Source organism: Oncorhynchus keta, chromosome 6, assembly GCF_023373465.1.
Source record: "Oncorhynchus keta strain PuntledgeMale-10-30-2019 chromosome 6, Oket_V2, whole genome shotgun sequence".
Classification (NCBI taxonomy): Eukaryota; Metazoa; Chordata; class Actinopteri; order Salmoniformes; family Salmonidae; genus Oncorhynchus; species Oncorhynchus keta.
Genome location: NC_068426.1, coordinates 11528189 through 11539355, shown reverse-complemented (window position 1 = coordinate 11539355; position 11167 = coordinate 11528189). Strand labels below are relative to the sequence as shown.

General features: G+C 39.3%; 1 protein-coding gene and 1 long non-coding RNA gene across 6 annotated transcripts; both read left to right on the top strand.

The window, feature by feature from the left end:
* The first annotated feature begins 308 nt into the window (after positions 1-308).
* Positions 309-5196, top strand: LOC118384946 (T-cell surface antigen CD2-like). The gene is made up of 6 exons (XM_035771665.2): positions 309-907; positions 1008-1301; positions 1876-2130; positions 2366-2488; positions 4345-4446; positions 4670-5196. Exons 1-6 carry the CDS (start codon positions 820-822, stop codon positions 4747-4749), a joined length of 942 nt encoding a protein of 313 aa, XP_035627558.1. The 5' UTR covers positions 309-819; the 3' UTR covers positions 4750-5196.
* Positions 5197-5770: 574 nt separating this feature from the next.
* Positions 5771-7555, top strand: LOC127930701 (uncharacterized). 5 transcript variants are annotated; one of them, XR_008138934.1, is made up of 4 exons: positions 5786-5825; positions 5920-5966; positions 6012-6058; positions 6329-7555. It is a non-coding gene; the product is annotated as an uncharacterized LOC127930701 (long non-coding RNA). The 5 variants fall into 5 exon arrangements; XR_008138932.1 differs by having other exon boundaries at positions 5823-5872; XR_008138935.1 differs by lacking the exons at positions 5920-5966; positions 6012-6058 and having other exon boundaries at positions 5771-5825; positions 6284-7555.
* The last annotated feature ends 3612 nt before the right edge of the window (positions 7556-11167 follow it).

Below are 11167 nucleotides of genomic sequence, written 5' to 3'. Positions count from 1 at the left end.
AATGAAACGCCTTCCATTGCATCGTTTATTGTCTTTTCATAAATAACTGATTTTGAAACATGTAGATAAGAAAATAGGACGGATACTTTGCATTGCAAGTACACTGTTTTAGAAAGCTGTGGTAAAGTGGCTAACTGATGTGAAAATGAAACGGTCTGATGCGCATCAACAGAGCAAGGCAAACCACAGAAGTTAAACTAGGCCCAGAGTGTAAAATGCATTGGGTACTTTAGCATGTTAGAATTCTATATTTTATATAAAGTGGTTAATGAGTGTGCTTTGCAGAGTAGCTAAAAAAGAAACAGTACAACTTGCATATGAACAGCGTCCCGCAGCCACACCTATTAGTGTTTCTACAGCTCAGTAGCTCTGCCTGGCCTGTGATCAGCCTGCTCTTCATGGAGAGAAGAAGAAGTGTTATTGTGTTGTTGACTGTACGTTTGTTTATCCCATGTGTCACTCTGTGTTGTTTTTGTCGCACTGCTTTGCTTTATCTTGGCCAGGTCGCAGTTGTAAATGAGAACTTGTTCTCAACTGGCCTACCTGGTTAAGTAATGGTGAAATAATGTATAGATTTTTAAAAGTGAAAACATGAGTAGGACATGGAGGTGAGTTGACATTGTTGACACTGTGCTTAGTTGTAAGCACAAAATATTTTTTTACATTTCTCTATTCAGTGAGTGAAACTTGTAGAATGTTTGAACCCATATGCTGTGGTTTCATGACTAGTTGGCCATTTCCCCATAGCAGGAAACAGAACTGTCTGAGCGTAATGACAACTACACATTCATTTCATGCCAAACTATCTAGTTTACAAACATGTCCTCACGCCATACTCTGAGAGTTTTAACATCTACTGGTGGGCTTCCAATGTTGATGATGCTTCTTCACCTCTACATAAGCTATGGTAAGTAGGCTGAATAGTTTTTCTTGATGAGTCCAAAAAATATTTTAAACAATATTTTTTTGCGCATCTATTTTAAAGCATTGAAATGCTTTATTTTCAGTTGTTGCAGAAGACATCAGAACAGTTGGACGAGTAGGAAACTCCATATTCCTTCACCCTAAAATGCACTTACACGCCAAGATCTCTGACATAAGATGGAAACATGATAATACAGATATGTTAATAGCTAGAAATGGTACGCTTGTTAATTTAATGGATAGGTGTGAGATCTTTCTAAATGGTTCACTGAAGTTTAATGAAGGACTGAAAAGAGACAGTGGAAATTATACTGTTCAACAATACAGTGAAAATGGAGGCCGTTTATCCGAGCGGCACATTGAGCTCAATATTCTAGGTGAGTTGTTTGAAATTACACAATTCTTCAATTTGTCAGGGAAGTTTTAGCACAAACATACACGTCTATGTTGATTAAAGAGGCAATCTGCAATTTGACCAATAACAGTGTCCACCCAGCCATTGTTTTGGTAAACAGCTGAGAGATGGGGTTGTAAAAATGTATCCACTCTCAAATTCAGACTGAGCTATGGATGCACAATATCAAGATTATTATTTCAACAATTTTTTGGAGCTATACAGTTAGTTTACAATCACATTTTTTATAAACAATGGAGTAAAACAGGCTTATATTTTGGATTCTGGTGGGGTATGACAGTTGAACTAAGCTCTTCAGTAATAGTCTTCAAGAATCAATGGGTATATCATTCATTTAAGTGCAAACATTGATGTACCCGCTTGCAAATTGCCCCTTTAATGTAATTTCAGTTTTTATTTTATTTTGGCTTTCGTTCATTTATTGTTAATTTATTTGCTTAATTTTGACTGAAAATAATATTCTCTGTTGTAGCTTGTTGATTGACTTTACACTGTGTGAGTGTATATTTGTGTGACATGATTGATTTACATTTCAGAACCTGTTTCCAAACCAAAGGTGAGAACCTCCTGTACTTTTGATGGGAGAGTTGTTCTGACCTGCTCTGTTGATAAAGGAGACCGAGTTGTGATGATCTGGACCGAGCAGCCATTTGCCTGGACAGGGTCCAATCAGACCCTGAGCTCAGGTCCTGTTCTATTCCTAGACAGCCATACGCCTGGAAACCTGACCTGTGTGGCAATGAACGAAATAAGTGAGGAAGGCTTCAGCCCAGTTGTCCCAACATGCAGAGGTACAGTACACTCCTCCTGGACATTCTGCATACTATTGGTCCAGAACCGTTCTCTCTGGACAGTACAGTAGACCTGCCCATTACTTGTCCTTTAATTGAGAAGCACAGTATGTATTGAACCAAGCTTTGAAGGCACAAATATGAATCAGGGGATAGGGTACTACAGAACACAGTACCTTTTTAAAGATTCATGAATATATTTAGAATTAAACTGTGGCATTTGTTTCGGGAAAAGGTCACAGGTCAACTGTGGCTGCATTTGGTCTCTTTGCATTTGCACTGACGACACTGGCCGTCGCCATTCTACATTTGAAGAAGAGGCGTCAGAAAAAGAGAAAAGGTCAAAGTCAGACGGAATGTAAGTATCTACTTTATGCGTTTTGTTGCATTTCTATGGAAAATTCACTTGGTACATTTACATGGAACATTCACATGAAACATTCAAATGGAACATTCACATGGAACATTCACATGGAACATTCACATGGAACATTCAAATGGAACATTCACATGGAACATTCACATGGAACATTCACATGGAACATTCACATAGAACATTCACATAGAACATTCACATGGAACATTCACATGGAACATTCACATGGAACATTCACATGGAACATTCACATAGAACATTCACATGGAACATTCACATGGAACATTCACATGGAACATTCACATGGAACATTCACATGAAACAATCACATGGAACATTTACATGGAACATTTACATGGAACATTTACATGGAACATTCAAATGGAACATTCACATGGAACATTCACATGGAACATTCACATGGAACATTCACATGGAACATTCACATGGAACATTCACATAGAACATTCACATGGAACATTCACATGAAACATTCACATGGAACAATCACATGGAACATTCACATGGAACATTTACATGGAACATTTACATGGAACATTCAAATGGAACATTCACATGGAACATTCACATGGAACATTCACATGGAACATTCACATGGAACATTCACATGAAACATTCACATGGAACAATCACATGGAACATTCACATGGAACATTCACATGGAACATTCAAATGGAACATTCACATAGAACATTCACATGGAACATTCACAAAGAACATTCACATGGAACATTCACATGGAACAATCACATGGAACATTCACATGGAACATTCACATGGAACATTCAAATGGAACATTCACAGAACATTCACATGGAACATTCACAAAGAACATTCACATGGAACATTCACATGAAACATTCACATTGAACATTTATATGGAACATTCACATGGAACATTCACATGGAACATTCTCATGGAACATTTATATGGAACATTCACATGGAACATTCACATAGAACAATCACATAGAACATTCACATGGAACATTCACATGGAACATTCACACGGAACATTCACACGGAACATTCACATGTAACATTCACACGGAACATTCACACTGAACATTCACATGGAACATTCACATGGAACATTCACATAGAACATTCACATGGAACATTCACATGGAACATTCACACGGAACATTCACAGGGAACATTCACACGGAACATTCACACGGAACATTCACATGGAACATTCACATGGAACATTCACACGGAACATTCACACGGAACATTCACACGGAACATTCACATGGAACATTCACATGGAACATTCACATAGAACATTCACATGGAACATTCACATGGAACATTCACATGAAACATTCACACGGAACATTCACATGGAACATTCACATGGAACATTCACATAGAACATTCACATGGAACATTCACATGGAACATTCACATGAAACATTCACATGAAACATTCACATGGAACATTCACATGGAACATTCACATGGAACATTTACATGGAACATTCACATGGAACATTCACATGGAACATTCACATGGAACATTCACTTGGAACATTCACATGGAACATTCACATAGAACATTCACATGGAACATTCACATGGAACATTCACATGAAACATTCACATGGAACATTCACATGGAACATTCACATGGAACATTCACATGGAACATTCACATGAAACATTCACATGGAACATTCACATGGAACATTCACATGGAACATTCACATGGAACATTCACATGGAACATTTACATGGAACATTCACATGGAACATTCACATGGAACATTCACATGGAACATTCCATTTCCCAAACTGCACTGTTGTGTGTTTAGATGTGGAGGAGAACAACTACATTGAGATGCGTGGGGATTTATGCAACAAATGGCCACAGGAGGAGACCACAATCCACCCGAACCAAGACACCTCCCATTACGGTAACTCACAGTAGAGAATGACACACAGTACATACCTATAACAGTGTATTAAGTGATAGTAAAGACTTAAAGTTAGTGCATTCATCTTAAGGTGGTTGGTGAGACAACCACATATCACAGTCATTTCATCATAGTTTGTGTACAGTAACAAGTCTTTTATTTTAACACCACTTTATGATGATGAATGTATATTGTGTCCGATGTTGAAATTGTCTTTCCGCAGAATTCTGCAGACCTCTTGCACCTGCTTCCAGCCAGAGAAAGAGACGACTATCACTGGAGTTCGATGATATCTATGTATGAAGAACAATGTGTTAATGGTATTTCAATAGCATTGATTTGTTTTCCAATGTGAAGTATGCAACTACGCACCATAATTACTGATCATTTTTTACAATTCATTATGGTGTATTTCTGCGATAGATGTATTTTTGTTGTATAGTCGTAGAGCCTAGAGAAGCGACATATAGGGCATTATTTCACCTGTATTTTGATATTGTATCATACCCGTACTGACTTCATTATCAGATTGGACCACTAGGTGGAAGCATTACAGTATGATAAAGAACCAGGGTGACGAGAGGTGAGAAGAAACATCACAGGATTACTGTCATTACATCAATAGTTGTTTCAAAACATATGGACGTTGCTGGGACGACTGTAAATTATTCCATTTCAAACTCTTCTAGTTATTATTGTCTAATGTATGTTTAACTTCAAAATGTCCAGATAAAAGACTCCTGAGTGGCACAGTGGTCTAAGGCACTATTTCTCAGTGCTAGAGGTGTTACTACAGACCCTGGTTTGATTCCAGGCTGTATCACAACCGGCTGTTATTGGGAGTCCCATAGGGTGGTGCACAATTAGCACAGCCTTGTCTGGGTTAGGATTTGGCCGTCATTGTAAATAAGAATTTGTTCTTAACTGACTTTTCTAGATAAATAAATAGTATAGCCAGGGTTCGCTGTTTCTGGATAGCTAACCTCCTGTAGGTTTTCAATCCAAATCTCACTTAGCACACCTGATTCTACTAATTAGCTGGTGGATAATCAGAATCAGGTTAGTTACAACTGGGGTTGGAGTGGAAACCTACAGGAAGGTAGCTGGCTCTCCAGTAAGGGTTGGAGTAGAAACCTACAGGAAGGTAGCTAGCTCTCCAGTAACAGGGTTGGAGTGGAAACCTACAGGAAGGTAGCTAGCTCTCCAGTAACAGGGTTGGAGTAGAAACCTACAGGAAGGTAGCTGGCTCTCCAGTAACAGGGTTGGAGTGGAAACCTACAGGAAGGTAGCTGGCTCTCCAGTAACAGGGTTGGAGTGGAAACCTACAGGAAGATAGCTGGCTCTCCAGTAACAGGGTTGGAGTGGAAACCTACAGGAAGGTAGCTAGCTCTCCAGTAACAGGGTTGGAGTGGAAACCTACAGGAAGGTAGCTAGCTCTCCAGTAACAGGGTTGGAGTAGAAACCTACAGGAAGGTAGCTGGCTCTCCAGTAACAGGGTTGGAGTGGAAACCTACAGGAAGGTAGCTGGCTCTCCAGTAAGGGTTGGAGTGGAAACCTACAGGAAGGTAGCTAGCTCTCCAGTAACAGGGTTGGAGTGGAAACCTACAGGAAGGTAGCTGGCTCTCCAGTAAGGGTTGGAGTAGAAACCTACAGGAAGGTAGCTGGCTCTCCAGTAAGGGTTGGAGTAGAAACCTACAGGAAGGTAGCTGGCTCTCCAGTAAGGGTTGGAGTAGAAACCTACAGGAAGGTAGCTGGCTCTCCAGTAAGGGTTGGAGTAGAAACCTACAGGAAGGTAGCTGGCTCTCCAGTAAGGGTTGGAGTAGAAACCTACAGGAAGGTAGCTGGCTCTCCAGTAAGGGTTGGAGTAGAAACCTACAGGAAGGTAGCTAGCTCTCCAGTAACAGGGTTGGAGTGGAAACCTACAGGAAGGTAGCTGGCTCTCCAGTAACAGGGTTGGAGTGGAAACCTACAGGAAGGTAGCTGGCTCTCCAGTAACAGGGTTGGAGTGGAAACCTACAGGAAGGTACCTGGCTCTCCAGTAACAGGGTTGGAGTGGAAACCTACAGGAAAGTAGCTGGCTCTCCAGTAACAGGGTTGGAGTGGAAACCTACAGAATGGTAGCTGGCTCTCCAGTAACAGGGTTGGAGTGGAAACCTACAGGAAGGTAGCTAGCTCTCCAGTAACAGGGTTGGAGTGGAAACCTACAGGAAGGTAGCTGGCTCTCCAGTAACAGGGTTGGAGTGGAAACCTACAGGAAGGTAGCTGGCTCTCCAGTAACAGGGTTGGAGTGGAAACCTACAGGAAGGTAGCTGGCTCTCCAGTAACAGGGTTGGAGTGGAAACCTACAGAAGGGTAGCTAGCTCTCCAGTAACAGGGTTGGAGTGGAAACCTACAGAAGGGTAGCTAGCTCTCCAGTAACAGGGTTGGAGTGGAAACCTACAGAAGGGTAGCTAGCTCTCCAGTAACAGGGTTGGAGTGGAAACCTACAGAAGGGTAGCTAGCTCTCCAGTAACAGGGTTGGAGTGGAAACCTACAGAAGGGTAGCTAGCTCTCCAGTAACAGGGTTGGAGTGGAAACCTACAGAAGGGTAGCTAGCTCTCCAGTAACAGGGTTGGAGTGGAAACCTACAGAAGGGTAGCTAGCTCTCCAGTAACAGGGTTGGAGTGGAAACCTACAGAAGGGTAGCTAGCTCTCCAGTAACAGGGTTGCATACATATAATTGTTGCATTTGTACTGTATGAATTACTGTATGAATTGCATAATGTCACCTATCTACAGTATATAGTCAATTCCCCAATTTAATTTACATTTTGGCACACAAAGTGTCATTTAGCAGTGTAGCAATGGCTCTAATCACAAATTGTTTTTTATTGCGGATCTTAGTAAATAGGTACAAGGACTTGTTACAAAGTACGTTTTGAGAAGACCACTTTCTTATCTTCTCAATGTAGTAAAGTACATATTTAGATTTATTTTGAACTAAAATGTATGTTTGGATAGTTAATGACATTTGCAGGTTATTTTTTCATTAAATAACTATGTACATAATTAGTGGCTTAACTATTTCACATCAATTGTAATAATGAAAGTAAATTTACTAATTTCAAAACACTTTATCCAATTGTGTTATTGTAAAATTGGTATAAAAAACATTAAGGTATTTCCAATGTATTTCCCTTGATCTTCAATAGACTTGTGTAATAAATAAGGATGTATGTCTATTCTGCACATAATTAAATGATGATCTAATAGGGTGCAGATAATGCTGTAGAAATAGCTAATAGTAAGTTAATAGTAAGTTCCAAATCTCAGGAAATATATTTCTAAATATATGCACGATAAAATAACTACTGAACTGGCTAGTGTTTTGGTAAATAAGCACTCAGTACTCCATTTTAATATATAATTTTTGGTATGATGTAAAAACTAACTAATTATATAAAAAAAAATGAATAATGATTGTCTGCTTTGTAACAGACTGTAAAACCTGATTCCTCTAAGAAAGAAATGGACCTAGAACTCTCCCATTTCCTCTTACTGTCACATGACAACCAATAAACCTCATTGGACACCCAAGAGATGCCTGCATCTGTCACAGTAGCCTTACCCACATGTCCAGAAGAAGACACTCTACATCCACATTCTCAGAACGATGCAAATTTAGCAGGGAGAAGGCCAAATTAGCATATCTGGACAGTAGAGATCTGTTGCACAACCTTTAACACTACCTAATGAAGCATTATATTCCCAGGCAGTTATATTCCAACATACATTAAACAAAAATGCAAAACAACAACAACCTCCCGCTACCTGCCTTCCAGGTTTGTAGGTTCAGAGGGCAAAAGGTAAGACCATGCAATGGGTACTGGCCCAATCTTTACAACCCACCCACCATGATTAAACTTTCCATAAACTATAGCTTTATGGCCTGGCTTTAGTTAATGATTCAACTGACAGGTGAGAAAGATCGACTGAATGTACATGGCCAAAAGTCTGCATCTTTTACTTCATTTCAACAAAAATATAAACGCAACATGCAATCATTTCAAACGTTTTTACTGAATTACAGTTCATATAAGGAGATCAGTCAATTTAAATAAATTCATTAGGCCATAATATATGAAGTTCACATGACTGGGCAGTGGGGCAGCCATGGGTGGGCCTGGGAGGGCGTAGGCGCACTGGGGAGCCAGGCCCAGACAATAAGAATGAGTTTTCAGAATGAAAATAAGAATGAATTTTCAGAAACAGACCTTTTTTCAGACAGAATTACTCCTCAGTTTCATCAGCTGTCTGACGATCCCGCAAGTGAAGAAACCGGATGTGGAAGACCTGGGCTTGTGTGGTTACACATGATCTGCGGTTGTGAGGCCGGTTGGTACTGCCAAATTCTCTAAAACGACGTTGGAGGCAACTTATGGTGGAGAAATTAACACTCAATTCTTTGGCAACAGCTCTGGTGGACATTTCTGCAGTCAGCATGCCAATTTCACGTGTGCTTAAAACTTGAGACATCTGTAGCATTGTGTTGTGTGACAAAACTGCACATTTTAGAGAGAGGCCTTTTATTGTCCCCCAGCAGAAGGTGGACCTGTATAATGATCATGCTGTTTAATCAACTTCTTCATATGCCACACCTATCAGGTGGGTGGATTATCTTGGCAAAGGAGAAATGCTCACTAACAGAGAGCATTTCAAACAAATTTGTGCACAAAATTTGAGAGAAATAAGCTGTTTGTGCGTTTGGAACATTTTTAGGATCTTTTCTTTCAGCTCATGAAACATGGGACCAACACTTTACATGTCGATTATATTATCATTGCAGTCTGATAAACTCTATTGCCATTATGACGCAACATCACCATTTTACATTAGCCGCAGCAAAACAAAACACATCACATCTCAAATCTTAGTACATTTAAATTGTACGGTGTAAACGCTAATATGATTTGAAAACCACTCAATTATTGTTGGCCACTACTTCCCCTTTTTTAGAGAACAGTGATTACCATTCATGGTAGGTATATCTCCTTAACATGCATTTTGTTCATAACCTAGGAAAGTGATTTGGAAATACACACTTGAGATGTAACCTACATCTGGAAATGTTGTGACAGCCCCTGATACCCCTGAGCCACTACTGAACTCATAGCCAAGCATATTCATTTGCCATAAATCCATAAACCCCCCCCAGATAATCCCCTCCACTGTCGGTGATTCTCTATATTCAGACTGATTTGTCAGCCTGTCACAAATGCTGGCTGTGCGATGTCATTGGTCTCTTAAAATACATTTTTAACACCTTCATGTATATGTAAATTTGTTTTGGAATTAAGCCTCATGTAAACACTGAAATCATGTTCGCTAAATGTAAGGCATACAGTCCTATTGAATATTTTTGTAGGACCACTGGATAAAAACTAATAACACATCCTTGTGAATGCGACAACAATAAAACAGATAACATCCTGGGGATACATTGTAATACATGTTTTAAATACTTGCAGCCCACAGTTTACTTTACGGTATTGTGGCATGGTCTGTTGAAAGATTAGAGGAATGAAATCCACTGGTGCCGTTGAGTACTGGAGATGCATACGATGACAAGCCAATATTATTAAAACAATATATCAACATTGCATGAACATTGTAGACAAAAATCAACCTGTTAACTAAGTTGTATAAATAAATGTAAAAACTAGCAACCGAGCACGGTGACGTGATATTAACAGCTGATGATTGTGTTATTTAATCATAATTATTAAATTTTTTCACAAGTACAGTTAAATGCCTTTCTTGCGAGCTCTAAACCCAGCGATCCAGTAATCAATAACTAAGTAGTACAAAAAAATAACAAATTAGAAGAAAAACAAGAGAAAGAAAATTAAGAACACAATAAAGTAAGTATGAATACTGTATACAGGGTCAGTAAAAATACACAGTATAGCAGGTGCCTACCCTTCTTTGCAATACCCTGTTACATATAGTCAGCTGTCATATATATAGTCATATATATATATATATAGCTATAACCACTGAGAAGTTTCCTTCTCATCCCAAAAGGTATATTACAGCTGACTATAAATGCCATGAACCTTACTTGATCTATAGCCTACTGTATATGCTTTGTGATCTTTAGTTTTAAGGCTGGTTTACAGACATTTACATTTTAGCAGACAGTCCTATAGGGTGCTTGCTCATGGGTACATCAACAGATTTTTCACTTAGTTAGCTCAGGGATTCAAAGTAAAAACCTTTCTGTTTCTGCCACAATGGTCTTAACCGCTAGGCTACCTGCCACCAGACATTTGAACACACTTTCATCCAGGATGATTTACAGTTGTGAGAGCATATCATTTCATATTTTGCTTATACTGGTCCCCCATGAGATTCAAACCCACAACCCTGGTATTGCAAGTGCCATGCTCTACCAACTGAGCCACACGGGACCAGCTCTGGGAACAAACATGTTGTTAGACCAAATATAAACCGGCCTCTAAGGCTGTTTATATTATTTTAATTATTACACCTATAATTACTGGACTCAATAAAATATACATTCAAACTTAAAGTGATATAAACTACACAATAGTGGAAGTGTGGCCTATTCATGCTCACATAAAACTGTCATTGCACAATTGTATAACATTATGCTATTGGACCGAAGGTTAGGAAGTCAAATATTTATATCAGATTGCACATTTTTCTTGGTGGTCTACTA

Coding starts and splice junctions, on each gene's coding strand:
- LOC118384946 (XM_035771665.2), top strand. CDS start 820: ATGTCCTCACGCCATACTCTGAGAGTTTTAACATCTACTGGTGGGCTT. Junction 908..1,007: donor TCACCTCTACATAAGCTATG/GTAAGTAGGCTG, acceptor CTTTATTTTCAG/TTGTTGCAGAAGACATCAGA. Junction 2,489..4,344: donor AGGTCAAAGTCAGACGGAAT/GTAAGTATCTAC, acceptor TTGTGTGTTTAG/ATGTGGAGGAGAACAACTAC.